Consider the following 16,842-nt stretch of genomic DNA (forward strand, 5'->3'; position numbering starts at 1 on the left):
CCATTTCGGAAATACACAGTGCCTCCCACCTACTTTTTGACACACTACGGTAATCCGATGTACGGAGTACGAAGGAGCAGGCCCATAAAAAGAAGGAGGCGTTCATGTTTGTTTAGCATTTTGGCGACAAAAAAAAAAAAAAAAAATGCAAAACGAAAAAAAAAAAAAAAAGGGCACGTGTTGGCTTTGTGGGATTTGTGGGATTCTCCGGAAAGGTCCGCTGGAGCTCTCCTCGATTAAGAAAAGAAATTGCTTGGGAACGCCTTTATTTACAAAGGTATTTTTCGCTAAAAAATAGCCCCCCCCCCCCCCCCCCCCCCCCCCCCCTGAACTTTCCTGGAACTTTCGCTTCCTTCTGTTATCGGCACCGAGAATTCTCTTGAGGCTGGGAATCCCATTTCTCTGTCCTCTTTTCTTCGAACACAAGCTCCGCTAAACTTCTATTTTCTGTCCTCTACCAAAATTTGACACCAAAAATCCTCTGTAGGAAAAGAAGACTACGAAAAAACACCCCCGATTTCGGAGGGAAATATAAGGGCGATGGGCAGCATAATGTTTGTATTGGCGGGTTCTTAGTGAAATCAATTCACCCGATTCATCTGTATTATTATTTTGTAATACCGTCTTTTCCATTAGGTACTTCAGTAGTATGTAACAAAGTTGACACTCATACGTTAGTTGGTGATGCAGTAAAATGATTTAGTAGTGTGAAGCAAGCTATAACGATTATAAGGTGAGCCCAATTGAACGACTCGGATGAAATAGATGTATACGTATCACTCGTGATGCAACGTAAAACATACTTTTTAACATGCATATTTAGAAAACTAATAACAGAAATAGAATGGTCAGTTAAAAATGATTGTAGCACAAATCACATGAAATAGTGATCTAATGCAATTGCAAATTAATATACAGAGATGCAGTGAACAAGGTGTCAGGCTAACGATTCGTTTCTTACACTATCCGCGAGAAAATAAGTATTTAAAAAACTTGTTATTACTTTGATATTCTGTTAGGAGCCGGCCGTGGTTACTTCTTGTGGCTCCTGATGTGTTCCGACCGAGAGAGAGAGATAGTTTTATCTATTCGGGTTTGATCATTCATTGTATAAAACAAAAATGGAATGCTCTCCATCATAGCTTTTTTGTCAAGAAGCGTTAAATCAGCTGATTTGCATAAATGTGGGGGAGAGTCTGTATAGCGAATTCTAAGGGTCTGCGAAACACACCCCTGGCGGTGGCCTTCTCCCCTTCTGGGTGGGCAAACTTCTGAAAGCCCGTGGGCGAGATCCCGATTGGCATGGAGAGCTTCTGGCTTCCAAGTAGCGTTACCGTCTTGTCTCTCGTTTCCACATTCCGAAGCATTCGGGGTCGCAGACGTAGCCTGGAAGACCGGAGGAAAGCCTTCGTCAGATGGAGCTCATACCTATCGGAACCCGACACAAAGGGCAAATACACCCACAAAAAATAATTATCCTGGCTCAGACCTTCCCCGAAAAGCAGGAAAATGCGCTGGGACTTGGAGTTTTTAACGAGCAGCACTTGAAATCAGAATGGTATGTAATGTAACACGGCGCGAAGGAATTGTAAATGTGTCAGGAACTTTGTTTTCTTTATTTATGCACCTCTTCTCTGGAGGCATGCTATCATTGTCCCTGCAATGCGGCCACGCATACCGCTTGGCAAAAGAATTCTTTCGCGCCTACTAGATTATCCTACTAAAGCTCAGCTCGTACCCTATACGCGCAGCTTCTGTTCCTAGGTATGGGAGGGATGGGAGAAAAAGGGGAATGCTAGCGCACCACTAGCTCGCCCCTTCCTCCGACATGCGCACACAGACCGCGACGATGTCTCACTGGTCAGGAGCACTATGACGTCGAATTAACAGCTGCGTTGCGTTGCTCAAACTCTTTCTCGGGGTCTCGATTTACTGCGACCGACACCGACTCAAGCAAACAAGGTTCGTGCAGGGTTTGCATATAAAGCTGTTGCTTTAAATAGGACCCACACGCACTACGTCTGCCTCGTACTTTAACTTCACTTGTCCGTTTTTTAAGGGGTTATAGCGTAGTCTCTTTTATGGAGTGTGTCCGCTGCCACGCATGAGGAGTCAATTATGAATTGGTAAACGGTGAACTTTGTTAAACGCTATGAGTGCTGATTAGGTAATATGTTTAGATGCATGAGTATTCGAGAAGTCGATTTGTTTAAACACTTGGACTCCAATGACACCGGCAGCAGCGAGCTCTACGGTTTGGGGTCTCGTTTTCTTAGATAATAGATATGAGATTGTGAAACTAACAGCAAACCTGCTTATAGACTGCGAGAGTTCCCCCCGTAAAAAATTGTTTCCTTGTAGCTTCGTCCCCCTTGAGGGTTAGTCACTCGCCTTCAGTACAAGTGTATTTGTTTTGTGGGTACCGGGTCCCACAGTGTGAGCATTGCTGCTATATTTGAGTATCAATTCTATTACCACATCTGAATTACAGTAATTTATTTGTTTTTCTAGGTAATTTATATTTATATATATTCTGGTAAGTAATCTTAGTTGTAATATAACTACTCTATGGGCCTCATTGTTACATAATTTAGATTAAGATTAAAACTACTTGTTTTTATAACAATATCGTGTTTGATCTTCACTCTGTAGAGTCATCGACAGGCAAGAATACACTTTGCTTTTGCCTAAATTGCCTTCTGTCGATTCGCGGCACTTTGTGAATGGCCAGCGCCCTGGTGCAAGCTGTCTAGGTTTCACACAGCTTTACGACAGTCAAACCCGCATCAACCGTTTAGGTCAAAGGTGCCCTGGATAAAGCTACCTTACGTTATCAGGACGCAGAGGAAAAATGAAAGTGATGTGATAGGAATCTGCTCTCTGAACATCTAATCGCGACTAATGTCGTGATAAGATCTCCAAAATCATTACGAACCGAGCCTTTATGAGATTCTTTCGCTGCCTATTAACATAAATGCATCGTAGACACTTTAAACCGCAGACATAAAAATAACACTAGCAATCTTACTGCTATTGGAAAATAATAGAACTGACTCGGGGGGGGGGGGGGGGGGGGGGGCACCGCACACGGAGCTCCCTTATACCAGTATTAAGGTAGGTTTGGTGTTACACACAAAGGCGCAACATATGACAATCATTAAATTTAATACGCGGATCCTCCATTCCTTGTTTGACAAGGGTAAAACAAGGAATATAAAAACGCATTTAAATGCCGACAACCCCTCTCATATTAAAATTGTTGAAGTTCGGCATCTCAAAAAGTAATTGCATTTGTTCTTAAAGTAATTAATTAACAGCGACGAGCGTGTTACCTTGAACTCTTTAGGCGCCATCTTTCGTTTTATTCTGCCTTCTTTCTTCGAGAAGGAACCTCTCCTCTTTTAATCGTGATTAAATTGTTTTTTGATAAATACCAGCTCTCTACTTTAGGTGTAGCTTTTTTTCATTGACTATGTATGTTCCTCCTGTTGTGGATAACTTAAAGAATCTGTGGCAACATATGGCGAGGTTGCTATTGCACCATTAAGCCCATAATAATTGTGTTCTTTTTTTATTAGAGAGTTTTCGTGTTGCGTATTAAGGCAAAGCTTTGAATGATCCACTCTGCGCTTGTGCGTTTTCGCCATGCGCCAATCCAAGACGGATCTTGGACTCTCCACACTCGTAGTTCGGAACACGCAACGCAGATGCACAGTGCTCATTTTTGCGTTTACTCGTATACGCAATATTAAAACTCGCCGTTTATACCTAGAACTCGCGTTCCTACACACGATTCATTCCCGCGATCTTACTGCATCACCAGCTCTCTTGCCTCTTTTTTTTTTTTTGGTAACCCTTTTACGGTGATAGCCGTTGGCGAGGTTAGGCAGCATGATCGTGTGTTTCGTATACGTATTCCGAGACCCGCTCGATTCAGCGAGAAATCGCAGTGTTATGATATTGTGACGTCATTGTGTCACGTGACGTCGCGCCACGTGACGACACAATTGGCCAGCTAAATTTACCCGCAGTTTAGAGTCACGGGACATTATGATACCACTCGACGTAAGACTGTCACACAAACACAGTTTGCATTTCTCCCTTTTACTTTCAGGGCGATTCACCCGCGATTTATTTGTAGACTTTTCCTCTCAGATGACGCCAATTTTTCCGAGAGCAAACGAGTTGCTCGCAGCTGCGCATGCAGCTGCGAGTAACTTGTTTTAAAAAAGAAATAGATCACAACTTTAACTTAACACAAAGAAAAAATAGAAAAAAGGCACATAGTACACACAGTCTCAAACTCAGCAAATAATCTATAGCTATCACAAACATGTATTTTTATACAAACCGATACACCCTCACCGTTCGCATCCACCTCTTTGCAACGAGGTCAACAAAGCAACGTACTGAAAACTTTTAAGCCTCCCACAAAAAAAAAAAAAGAATAACAATACAACGTAAAAGTTACAAAAATGTTTTACCAAAAACTTTTTTCAGCACAACCTTCTACTAAGTGTTTCTATAGCACGTTTTCTGGGGAGACTATACAGAAAACAAAAGGGGACAGTGTTTTTGCGGCTCTTTGCTGCAGACTACACACTAAAGGCTCTGCTAGGCTCTGTCGTTGAGCGTAGAAAACGTGACGTGACGCAGCGCATGCAACTACTAATTGCTCGCAAATATCGACTTCCTGATGACCAGCCAACGAAAGGCGCACGTTCTGCGCTACGCTGCGCTACGCTGCGCTACGCTGCGCTACGCTGCGCTCAGCGTCGGAGTATAACAGGGCCTTTAAAAAATATACTTTTACAGGGGTGATGTAACAATATTCAATTGGAATTTTTTTTTTTTTTTCACTTTATACAAGCCAACTGGCACAAGTGGGAGCAAGGTGTATTCCTCCGCAACGCCATTGACCAAGGAACCACTTTGTTGCTGTACAATTTCAAAAATAAAAGCGAGAGTTTTCTTTCAATCTTTTGCACAAAACTTGATGACGTAGTTTGGAGGTCGCAGTGTTGGCATAGTCCAATGTTTCTGGATTACCTCAGTTCTGGATCTCCCACACTTAGTTCAATCCGCCTCTAGTCGTTTGAAGCGCCATCTAGATTTTCGCTTGAAATCTGCGTATTCCATGGGGTACGGCGAACGCCATCTAGATGCTGTGCGTGTAAACGTACGAATTCCATAGAACAGAGTGCAGTTACTATAGCAGTTACCATAGCTTATAGAAGTGTAAACAACGTCTACAAGCAATTCTGTAACTGAGCTAATCTTATAACGTTTGGAATGGTCCAACGTCGGCATATTCCTTCAGTCACGATATTTGAATCCGGCTCATAAATTGAACCCGAGCATTGCGGGAACACTCGGTTTCGGCTCGCGATAATCTCTGGCTCGATAATCATTCGAGCAGTGGCTCGTGCCAAATCGCTTCAATGACTACAATAGCCGAACACTAAAAACGTGTAGAACTTCGGGCGTACCTGTGTTTTGCCAACCCCAAGCGGGGCTATGATAACCATTGGCTGCATTATAATGTTTTCCAAATCATGTGGCCGCTCGTTGTTGGTGGTAAAAACTTTTCAATAGTTCTGATCTGTGAAGTCCCCCCCCCCCCCCCACACACACACACACAGACACAATTTTCTGTTCTCAATTTCATGGCCCCACAAGCTACCTCTATCTTTCTGGCCCAAGCGACGAGCTGTGGCTTTTGCTCAGTATCCTAGCCGAGGAGGGCGGTGGCCCAGAAGGATGTGAAAGGATTGGGTAGGGGTCGGATTCCTTCTCCCAGTGGAGTCGGGCAGGGCCAGGTACAGTGATAGAGCGGTAGGGGGGTCGTGGAGTTGCAACTCGGGCGTTTGCCTTGGTAGCTGCGAGGAAAGCAGATATGAAGTTGCTGTAGATTTCGGAAAGCCTATGTTTGCACCCGCCTCTATTCCGAAGCCTGTTTAGGTCTTCGTGCAAGCGTGGACATCTCCTCCGGCCGTATCGGTAGTATTCCGTAGACTGATTACAGGTCCCGAGTCTTTGTGAGTCGTGTTCTTCGGTTCCGTCGTATGGCGGTTGTCGGTCGCTTACGGGTCTAGTCGAATTGTCATCGACCAACATCCCCTTCTCCGTGCTTGACCTCTCCTAAGGTGAGTCTTCGAGCGAGCGAATTTGCACTCTCATTACCGTGAAAATGAGTGTGGCCGAGTTGCTACAGTATGCGAATCAAAGGGAGTTTCCAGTAGATTACCTGGGCTGCGATTCTTCTACCCCACTTGGACAAGATTCCTCCTGCCCAAGCCCTGCAAGTAGCTTGGAAGTCGACGAGTACGGTAACCGTTCGGTTCGGTTGCTATCTCCCCGTGTGTTGGCGCTACCTATGGCTAAGACTATCACCGCCTCCTCCGCTTCTGCAATGGACGGTAATCCGAGCAGAGAGGCTGCGGCTCGTTCCTCGCCGTTCGCGCCGTACACTGCGATGCATCTGGACCCCCCTCTCTCTCTCTCTCTCCCCCCCCCCCCCCCCCCCCAAAAAAAAAAAAAAATTGTTTTTTTGCGATTATTATAGCACGAGGAGAAATACTAACGCGCGTGGCATGGATTATAAATGCCGTGCATTCATTATCAATGGTGTTTATGCAAAGTACAAAAATCGTTCATCCTCCGCTTTAATGGCGTGAAGAGGGTGTTGCAGAGAATTATACCCACGGCTACAACCCACCGGAACCGTTATTTCGAGTAATGCACTATTTCAAAAGGGTGTTGTAGCATGGAAAACCCTTCATTTTTTAAGGGCGCAAAAGGAGTGTTACATTGCGTACCCTTTTTCCATTTGTACACTTTTCCAAATCGTAAAATAGAATATCTTGGCGTGGATCACCTTTCATTTTTACTATTCTGGCTGCCAATTTCCGAACGAGTAAAGAAGAATCTTTCTTTGTCGGTGAAGGGGCTGTATTTGCCAACACTGATTCGTATAACGTATTTTCGTTTTTCTTTCTTTTTCTAAGTTGAAATATGTTCCAGTGTTTTTACACCTCAGCGTTACATGTTCGATGGAACGCAGTAACATGCAAATCGCACCTTTGTTGTTCTTTCTTTCTGCAAAATAGGCAATAAAATAATAAGTTCGTGTTGTATTTTTGTTATTTGTTTGCGCGAACATGTACGAGAAGAGAATGTTCAGTACTTTTTGTTTTTAGTGAGTACCAGGAAATATATCTTGCCGCCGAACATGTGCAACTGTTTTCTTGTTTACAGTCGACTAGTGCTCTGACGGCACCAGGTTGCGAAGCGACAGATGGTTCAGGAAATGCTCACCTGTGGGCAACGATGCTATTGTATGTAATTTTATAAAACACATCCTGCTTTTATGTCTCACTGCAACGAGTCCGCTGATGTATGTGGATGTCTGTTATTCTTGAAATTCTTTTATAACCCATAATTTGTTGTGTGAATGGCACTCAGCAATTTAGTAGCGGTGAACGCAACGACACGTCTGAGCCGTTTGCATTTAGTGCATCCCAAACAACTGTAATAACTGAATCACCGCAACAACTATGCGCGCTCCATCACATGGTAAACAAATGTTAATCGTTTTTGTTCTGCTGAGATCGATAATAGAGGACAGCAGTGCTCGGTACGGGTTTTGGATGCTGCCTGTACTTTTTACTAAGAAGTCCAGTGTTCGCCGATTGGTGAACATTGGTCGTTGCAATCAGTGTTTTGATTAGCGGCAGCGTCTGATCGCGGTGATAAGCCGCTCCTTGACATCTGCTAGTCAAAGTTTATAGTGACAAATGTCTGGTTCGAACAATTAAATATTAAGTCATACCTCGACTTTTCTATGTACGGCGTTAGTTAATTATTTGATATTATATTTTTTGTGCGAGCATTGTGTGCCAGTATGCAGTCCACTTGCGGGTTCGAGTCGCAAGCGAAATAATCGAGCTAGACACGTTTCTGTCCTCAAAGTACGGATAGCAATAACAAACAACAAATAGTTATTAGAGTCTGCGAGTGGGTAATAAGAAATTAGAAGACCTTACAAAAGGCAAATAGGTTCAAAAAAATTGTTAAGCTTGCGCAAGGTCAGCTTGCACTGGGACATGATGTGTTATTCCCCCGCTATGGAAAAAACAAAAAAGTATGGCCAGTGATGCAGCTTGACACTTGAACACACACTTGGACGAGAGTGAGCACAAGGAGAAGACTGAGGATTACACAAAAAATAACAAGAATATATAAGATGAACAGCGACGCTGGCAAACCTTGGGAACATTGTAAACTGACAACAGTTCTTTCAAAATGAAAGCAAAATATATTGGGATTTGACTCGTGCGCGGGCAGACCCACACAGATTTATAAATCCCCCAGCCCTATTATGACGTCTCCTGTGTTTTCGCACATTTCAGAGTCCAATGATATGTTGTTTCCGCATGCGGCGTGCTCGTCTACTATAGAATAATCGAGGAAGTAGTTAACAAAAAGCGCCAGGTGCCGGCGTTTTGTGATTGATTGTAACTTAGAGAGGGTCACGTGATGCGCCGCCGGCGCGTTTCTGGCTACTCTGGCAAGAGCTCGCCGGCCGATTGACCACCCGAATCTTCCATTAAAGGTACACTGGTGCTGCCCTGGGGTAGTAATCCCACTATATATAGTCGCAGGCGGCAGGAATGTTCTTCAGTGGTGCCCGGTGCGAGCCTCCTATACCTTGGATAACACTTCGGCATCTGGTGAGCTTGGACTTCAGGCGTGCAGGCGCAGGCAAAGCACAACAGAAGGCAACGCGGGAGTTCTGGAAGCATCGGAAAGAAACATGCGCCGCTTCCTGTCCTGTCGGTCACTCACCGCGCTCTTTCCAAACGAGTCTGCATTCCTCCATACCCGGGTGTGGGCACTGCGCAAGCGCAGAAACCAGGTTGGCGTCAAGCGAGGCCTCTGCGCATGCGCCACACCAACAGCAGCGCCACCGCAGCGACGTTACCTTAGAGCTGCGTGTTGGTCTATAGGATATATTTAAAATCGCCGGCTAAATTTCTCACAGCTGAGAGAATTGCATGCACTGTCTTCACTGACACCCCTCAAGCACTTCCTGCTTCTTCAACTGCGAAATAAGGTTGTTGCTGCCTCAAGACAGGGAAACGAAATTATATTTTGCTGGATTCCCAGCCACGTCGGCATTCCGGGCAATGAGGCTGCAGATCGCGCAGCAAGTACTTGTGTGAAGCGAGCAATTGATCTCCACGACATTCCTTATGCAGACTACAAAGCCCGTCTCAGGCATCACGTAGTCCAAATGGCAGGCTGAATGGGATCAAGAAATCGGCAACAAGTTGCACATGATCAAACCTCTTTTGAGCGAATGGCAGAGTGCACGCCACCAGGATCGTTTTTTTTTTTGAGGTTGTCCATTTCCGGCTCAGGATTGGTCACACTCATCTGACTCATGGCTACCTCCTTCGTGGGGAAAATGCCCCAACTTGTGAGCAGTGTGACAATGCCTTAAGCATTCTACATATTCTAGTAGAATGTTCTGCTTATCATGAAAAACGTCTTTTGTACTTTTCGCAACTGTATCAAGAACAAGTCCCACTACACCCAGCTCTGCTCTTAAGTGATGATTTTCTTGTGACACACACTAATGTTTTCAAATTTTTAGATAGTATCGACCTTCTACACCGATTGTAGCTTTCTTAACCTACAGATCATGCCCATCACTCTTTTACCTTTTGGTACCCCATCACCATATTTTATTTAATCACTGGCTACTAAAGACTCTTTCTTCCCTTTAAACCTCCTCCAGCAATAGTCTTGTTTTTGGCGCTTTATAGCCTTAGTAGCTTTTGCGCCACAAACACCAAATCAATTAACCAATCACAGCTGAGAGACACGTCGCCCGTTGAGGCAGACTGAGTTCAGGCTTTATAAGCATGCCCACACCCCATTTTTGTTTTTAGCGTAAAGATTGTATAGTTAGTTACAGGTTAAGAAACGCTGGCGAGGGAAAGGAAGGTTGGAGGAGGGAACAGACAGAAGGCTGGAGAAGAAAAAAGGAAACCTCCTCCTCTCTCTAGTGTTCCATTTGCTTCTTCTTCCCCAGCCTTCGTTTGCATTATAGGTTCTATTTTGATGCATGGAATGAGCTCTTTTTTTATTATTTTACGTTCCATTCTTGGTTAGCCGATTGAAATCCGTGGAGAAAGGTGGCTTTAAAAAGTCGTTTTCTGCATACCGAGATTTTGTTATTCACACACCGACTGACGAAGCGCACATCTTCGCATCGCCACAACTTGTGGCGTCGTTACTTAGTGGCATTGATTTTTTTTTTCTGTAATGAAATATGCACGCCATAACAGTACTATTTTCAGAAAACAGTGGATGTTAGCCTCATTGATAGGTTAACTCCATACCCAGTGCCAAATACGCTTATATCGGCGATGAACACATTCAATGCGATGATGCTCCATATCGATATTGGTGGGACTGGTTCAGAACGACCTTTTGGAAGATTTGTAGGGATCAAATGGCGATTGCCATGATAGCAGACACCGGTCAACCAGCCAATCACCTTGCGAAGATTTGGTCGTCTGCATGCCTGTATTGTTCAGCAAGAAGGAAAGGCAATGTCGCTATTTTCATGGAATCCAGTGACCACAAGAGTATTCACTGGCGGTCACAGCTAATTCCGCTTCTATTGAGCGTGCGCTGACGTCCAGCCTCCACAATTGAGGTGCGTTGCACACCATAAAGATGGTTGGTCTGAACAGCCTATGAGCCTTAGTTCGTTCTGAGTATGTACAGTCCACTGCGCGGTCTATTGAGGTGTCCCGTAAATTTCCCCAGTATAGTGAGCGTTTGGCAAGGCCGACCGCAGGGACACTTTCGGTCGCGCACGTCACCGATACCTGAAAAAGGCCAGCCTGTTCTCTCGCAGCGTCTGCTCCTCGTCGGCTCCGCCGTCGTAGTAACTCTCCGGGAGCGGCTTCAATTTGGCGATGCCGAGCCGCTGGATGTCGTCCACCGTCACCACGACGCCATCGCCTGCGGCCGCCGAGCCCGAGTTTGGAGCGTCTGTGGTGCTCTTGGCAGCCATTCTCTCGGAGGGTCCGGATGGCCGAGTGCAGAAGCCGACCGATGGAACTAATATCCGCGATAGTGTTTACAACGGCGCTCGATGTAGACGCGGCCTGCTCCTGCGGAATCTCTGTCGTGAGGCTGAACGAGCAGCTGTGCGGGAAAGGTGGCAATTAACGGCTGTTTGTCATGTTTTTGTTCTTCTGTTTTTTTATTTGCTAGGTTTATTTTACCTGACTTCTCTACCTCCATTGTATCTCTCCTCTCCGCTGGATTTCTCATCACGCGGAGCATGTATCTCCCCTTCTCCCCGTATCTTGCCCACCTGGAGCAGAGTAGTGCGTGGCCCAACAAAACACAATAACAGGGCTAATTGTACTAGTTAGTAATTATGTTTGGAACGGTGAGCACCGTAGTCCAGCACATTGTAGATAGCAAGGCCACTGTGCTTGAGTTTCACGCCATCAACTGAAGTCCAGGAGGGGCACGAATAATGGGTGCTGCGCCGACATTCGGCTGAAACTCCTGTTCGCACTGATTGCACATAACTCCCAGCTGAAAGCTGACGGAGCTGTTTTGTCGAATATGTGCCCCAAGCTGGCCTCCGGCCGGTGACGTTGAAAATCCGGCACTCGGGCCTCGGTATTTCGGAGGCGTTACGAGGACACAGAAAAGAGAAGTGTCCTCTCTCTTGCGTTTTCTGGGTCGTCGGCCTTTATGGTATAAATGTAAAAGCGCCTTTTAGGGGCGTCAAGAAACGATATGGGGTCTCAGTGTTGCACACTTTATTGGAAGAATGTGACACTAGAGTTCCCGTATAGGCTCCCTATAAGAGCCAGAGTTTGCGTGTCCGTTTTCCACGCGCCGCTATTCGCCGAGATCGATCACGTGACGAGCAAAGAATCCAGCCGTGCGGAAACGCCACCGATGCGGTTGCTTCGCCGGCGTTGCACGCGCCCCGGCGTATCTTACTTGTACCTCCTTCTCCTTTCCTCTTTTCCACGCGTGGTGGCGCGCGCGGCGCCTCTATTCGCTGAATTCAGTCACGTGACGAGCAAAGAATCCAGGGCCGTGCAGGAAAGCCGGTGCTACGGCCACCCGCCGAGGGTGAACGCGCAACTTCGCTACGGTAGGTAGCTATACTCTTTCGACATCTCCGCGTACGCCACTACCGAAGACTTCGAAGCATGCTTTTAAGAGCGTGCCCCGCACTCACGGTATCACCCGGGCGCGTGCATAGAAGCATGCTTCAAAGGCTCCGGTAGTGCGTAATACGCGGAAAACGGTAACGGTTTGCTAAAAGTCCCTGCCAGCAGTGGCGGCTGTAATCTGGCGAGTGGGTAAAAAGCGTCCATTAGCCTCGGAGATCCGAACCGTGTCACCACCAGTGTGTGGAACAGGAACCTAATCGAACCGAACCGAAAACGAGAATCGAACCGTTATTTTTAACTGAACCGGAACTGAACCAAGCACTCTTCGCTGCGATCTTGGAAATGAACCGGAACTGAACCGAAAATATAATGCGGTGACCGGCTCAAATCGGTTCACGATATTTTGTCTTTTTAGTATCACAAAATATTCGATAATAAAAAGTTTGCAGCTGTATTTCTGTGTAATTATCAAATCATTATGCAGATGTCAATGTGTGAGAAACTGGGTTCTCGTGGCTCTTTTGTATTGACATCATAATTAATCATGCGTCACGTGGTCACGTGACTCATTGCGTCAAGTCGATTTATATTTAGAACGTCCCTAGATTTATTTGCGTTGTGGACACCGTGACGACACATGACCTCACGACTTCGCACCGCAAGTCATGTTAGACACTGACGTACACCCGTGAGCGATATGAAGGTGAACAGCCCTCTTTTTGTTTTCGACGCTCCTGCAAGTTTTGGAACGAGCTCTGTTCCGGAAGAGGGCTAGAACTCAAAAATTAGACCCTAGGCCACGTACCATAAGGTAAGGTGTTCAGCTTCATATTGCCGGCGGGCCTACCCCATTTTCATGTGCCCGAGACGAGTGCTCGGGTTCATGACGATCGACATCGCTTAACATTCGCGTAGTGGCTCGTGCTCAATTAAAGATGCAAATAGCAAAACTCTAATAATGTCTGAAGCTCAGCCCATGCTTTATGCTTTCCCAACTCCAGTGCAGGACTATGGTGAACACTGGCGGTATATAATTAGCGTCAGTTCACGTTCCCGTTTATTCTAATTGCGAGTTGGGAGGGTAAAGCTGTTTCTTTCCTTTATGTTTTCTGCATCTGCCATTGCGCAGAGAGGAAAACGAATGGGCGTTTGTGCGAGTTATCAACGTCAGACTAGCTCTTAGCGGTATTTACTGAAAGTACGAAAATTGCTGCACGACTTATTTCACGAAAATTGCTGCACGAGGGCTGCAAGGGCTGAGGCGACAAAGGCTGAGGCGACAGGGGCTGAGGCAACAAGGGTTGGAAGGGCTGAGGCAGCTCAGGGTCGAGCTCACCTTCTGCAAGCTCGATTGGCGCGGCAATCAAGAGCTCGCGTATGTGGGCGGCGATCTGTTCCCGATGGAGCGCTGAACCATCCGTTTGCTGCATCATCGTTCGGAGAAAGTCCGGCGGCACGAAAAGCGGTCGATGAGACATCTTAGTATTTCGGACGGGCCCCCACTTGTCAGGTTTCAACGTCTCTTAAACGCTTGCTCGACGGATCTCCTTCGGGGACTCGCCCATCGGCAGCCGTACGTCTCGGTACAAGATCAGGTCAGTGTAATATTCTGCGGGTCCGAGAACGCCGGCTCAGGATCAAAAAACAGACACGACCAGCCCCGTCCGAATCCAAGCACGATCTCTTTTATCACGAGCTTATCGTGGGGTATCACGCGGGCACGCCAGAGCGTGCAACATGGCGGCGCCGGCTTTTGGCGCCGCTTTGAGTTCATGTACTAAAACCACTACAGTCAGCCCGAACTTCTTCGAGGTAGGACTGTTCGTCACAGCGAATCCCTGCTGCCTGCCGCCATTAGAGATTTTTTTACCATATCATTAGCTTCTCGTAGCCCTCTGCCCACATCACACGATGAATCCCGGGAACTTTGCAAGGTATTTGCTAGACGAATGCCTTCGCGTCTGCTGCCATCATGATCTTCACTCCCTCACCCCCTCTTCCTCTTGAATCATAATCATCACCATTGCCATCGTCATCAGCAACATCGTCGTCATCACCACCACCTCCATCATCACTTCCATCATAGTTTTAACGCTTCTAAAGCTGGGTAGTGCTATAACTCCCAACGCACACGGCGGCAGGCTGGCAGACGCACACGCGTAAGGGTTTTTGCCTATCTGCTTTGCCTGGCACGCCGCCGAGTGCGCACCAATTTAAGTGCAAATAAATCACTCACTCACTCACTCACTCACACCCACCCACCCGTAAATCATGGCTCGAAAAAAAGAAAACTCAAACCAAAAGTTGAGAAACAACAGTTCCCAACGTTTCGGGGTCGGCTTGACTCCTTCTTCAGGGGTGACTAAAGATGGAATGGGACAGCGCGAGCTTCGACCTCTCCTTCTTCTTCTACCGAGGTGATGTTTTGTGAACGTGACGCAGGCCATGGACGTAAATAGATGGTAAGGCCCCGAGGGACCTGTTAATGTTCCCCGGTGTATTCTGGATGTGCCACGACTCCAAGAACAGGCGTCTTCGAATATGTGGCTCCGTGTCTATCACGTGTGCGTTTCCGAAGTCAATCCGATGATCAAACACCTCACAATGTTCCGCGACGGCGCTACGCTCGCGATCGAAATTGCGCACATCGTTCTGGTGCTGGCGCATGCGTTCGGGAAAAGATTTAGTTTCACCGATGTAGGCGGCGGGGCACTCTGCACACGGTATCTTATAGACCACGCCCTGGGCTTTCTCTTTTGGGAGGCGATCTTTCGGCCTTGGCATGAGCCGTCCTAATGTTGACACTGGCTTGTGCGCCACTTGGATTCCTTCTTTTCGGAGCACGCGCGCCAGTGTCTCGCTCGTCCCTTTTACATAGGGGACGCTGATGCGCGCGATGGGGCGGGGCTGTGTGTCACCCGACGATCCATGGTTATTGCGCGTGCAGCACTGTCGACGGGCAACGCGTTGGACAAAACTCCTTGAATAGCCGTTTTTTTGGAGGTCAGCAAGTATGGTCTGTTTCTCCTTTCTTCTGTCTTTTTCCGACGAGCAGATGTTCGTTGCTCTAGACAAGAGAGTAGAGACCACCGACGTCTTGTGACTCGTTGGGTGGTTCGAGTCATAATCAAGGTAGCGTCCGGTGTGTGTTGGCTTCCTGTAGACCGTGAACCCCAGCTTGTCTCCTTGCCTTTTCACCAGAGCATCGAGGAACGGCAAGACTCCATCTCTCTCGTATTCTACCGTGAACTGGATGGCCGGTTCTATGGAATTCAGGTGTACGAGGAAGTGGTTCACCTCAGATTTCTTCACGATGCAAAAGCAATCATCTACATAGCGCATGAACTCTTTTGGCCTGTTGGCGAAAGTGCTAAGCGCTTTCTGTTCAACCACTTCCATTGTGAGGTTTGCCGTCGTGACCGAAATAGAGGCGCCCATTGCCGTTCCGCTGACTTGTTTGAAAAGCTCACCCTTGAAGTTGAAGTACGTACTGCCAAAGCAGAATTCGAGAAGGCGGCATAGCTCGTCAACACTGAGGCTGGTTCTTGAGCCCAATGTTTCGTCTTTCTCGAGAACCTCTCTGGCTGCAGCAACTGCTAAGGGAACTGGCACGCTGGTAAAGAGCGACACAACGTCGAAAGACACAATCGTGTCATCATCGCTGAGTCTCACTTGCGAGGCACGTTCCACGAAGTGGTTGGTGTTCAGCACATGGGTTGGCGTATTTCCAACAAGGGGAGCTATAGTCCGCTGTAGGTAATTTGACAGAGCTCGGAGCGGTGAGGTTGTAAAGTCCACGGTAGGTCTCAAGGGGACGTTAGGTTTGTGGGTCTTGGGTAGTCCGTAGAAGCTCGGCTCAGAGCCATTCCTGCAGATGAGATGCAAGTAAAGGGCTTTCGACTCTGGATATTGCTTGAAAATGTCAGACAACATCCTGTTCTTGTTCCGCTGAATTTGGGACGTTGGATCTTTCTTAAGCTTTTCATAGGCCGGACTTTCCGGCCTATGAATTGTTCCCCATACCAGACAGATTTCTGTCGAAGATGTTTACTTTCAAATCATGGCTGCTCATTCCAACCGCTAGAACCAACCACCTCGAGCTAAAGCCCCTTGATAAAGGTGTTTTCACAAGTACCGCCAACCATTGTTGTGGAAATGCGCAAGACACGTGCCACGAGCGGGTGCTCCGCCGCCATTCGCTTCCAAGGGCCGCTCATTTCAGTGCTGCGCCGTCATTTGCTTCCAAGGGCCGCTCGAGACCTGGGCCACGTGCGCTCGCGCATTTGGCGCTACTTGCAAAGACAAATGAAAGAATATCGAGGGGCTTTACCTCGAGCTACTACTTCTTTCTCCTCAACCGGGCGGCTCGGCTGAGCTAGAGCCACTCTATATGGCAGCGTAGCTGCCAGAGTAGCGACACGACGCAAAATTATCTAGATGCACGACGTCCGAAGCGCTGATAGTGACTTCCATTTTGGGCCTGGGAGGTTGCCATGGTAACCGTGCTCCTAGCGACGCCGGGCGGCAACCTTTGTTGTCTAGTTGATATCTCCATTCGTTCACTGAAAAGTGGTATAAGACGCTTGGCATCGCGGTACGGCAAGAACCTCTGGAGGAA

General features: G+C 47.1%; 1 protein-coding gene across 1 annotated transcript in view; it reads right to left on the bottom strand.

Annotated features, from left to right (window-relative positions):
• The window catches only part of LOC120838944 (hydroxyacid oxidase 1), a 68,041-nt gene extending 56,949 nt beyond the window's left edge, over positions 1 to 11,092 (bottom strand). Inside the window, exons 1-2 of the mRNA XM_042294388.1 lie at positions 10,905 to 11,092; positions 1,232 to 1,386 (exon numbers count right to left, since the gene is read on the bottom strand). Coding sequence (XP_042150322.1) covers positions 1,232 to 1,386; positions 10,905 to 11,092 — 343 coding nt within the window. The remainder of the gene's footprint in view (positions 1 to 1,231; positions 1,387 to 10,904) is intronic.
• Between the last annotated feature and the right edge of the window lie 5,750 nt (positions 11,093 to 16,842).

The sequence above is a fragment of the Ixodes scapularis genome, unplaced genomic scaffold (genome assembly GCF_016920785.2).
Source record: "Ixodes scapularis isolate PalLabHiFi unplaced genomic scaffold, ASM1692078v2 PGA_scaffold6__148_contigs__length_123643588, whole genome shotgun sequence".
Classification (NCBI taxonomy): domain Eukaryota; kingdom Metazoa; phylum Arthropoda; class Arachnida; order Ixodida; family Ixodidae; genus Ixodes; species Ixodes scapularis.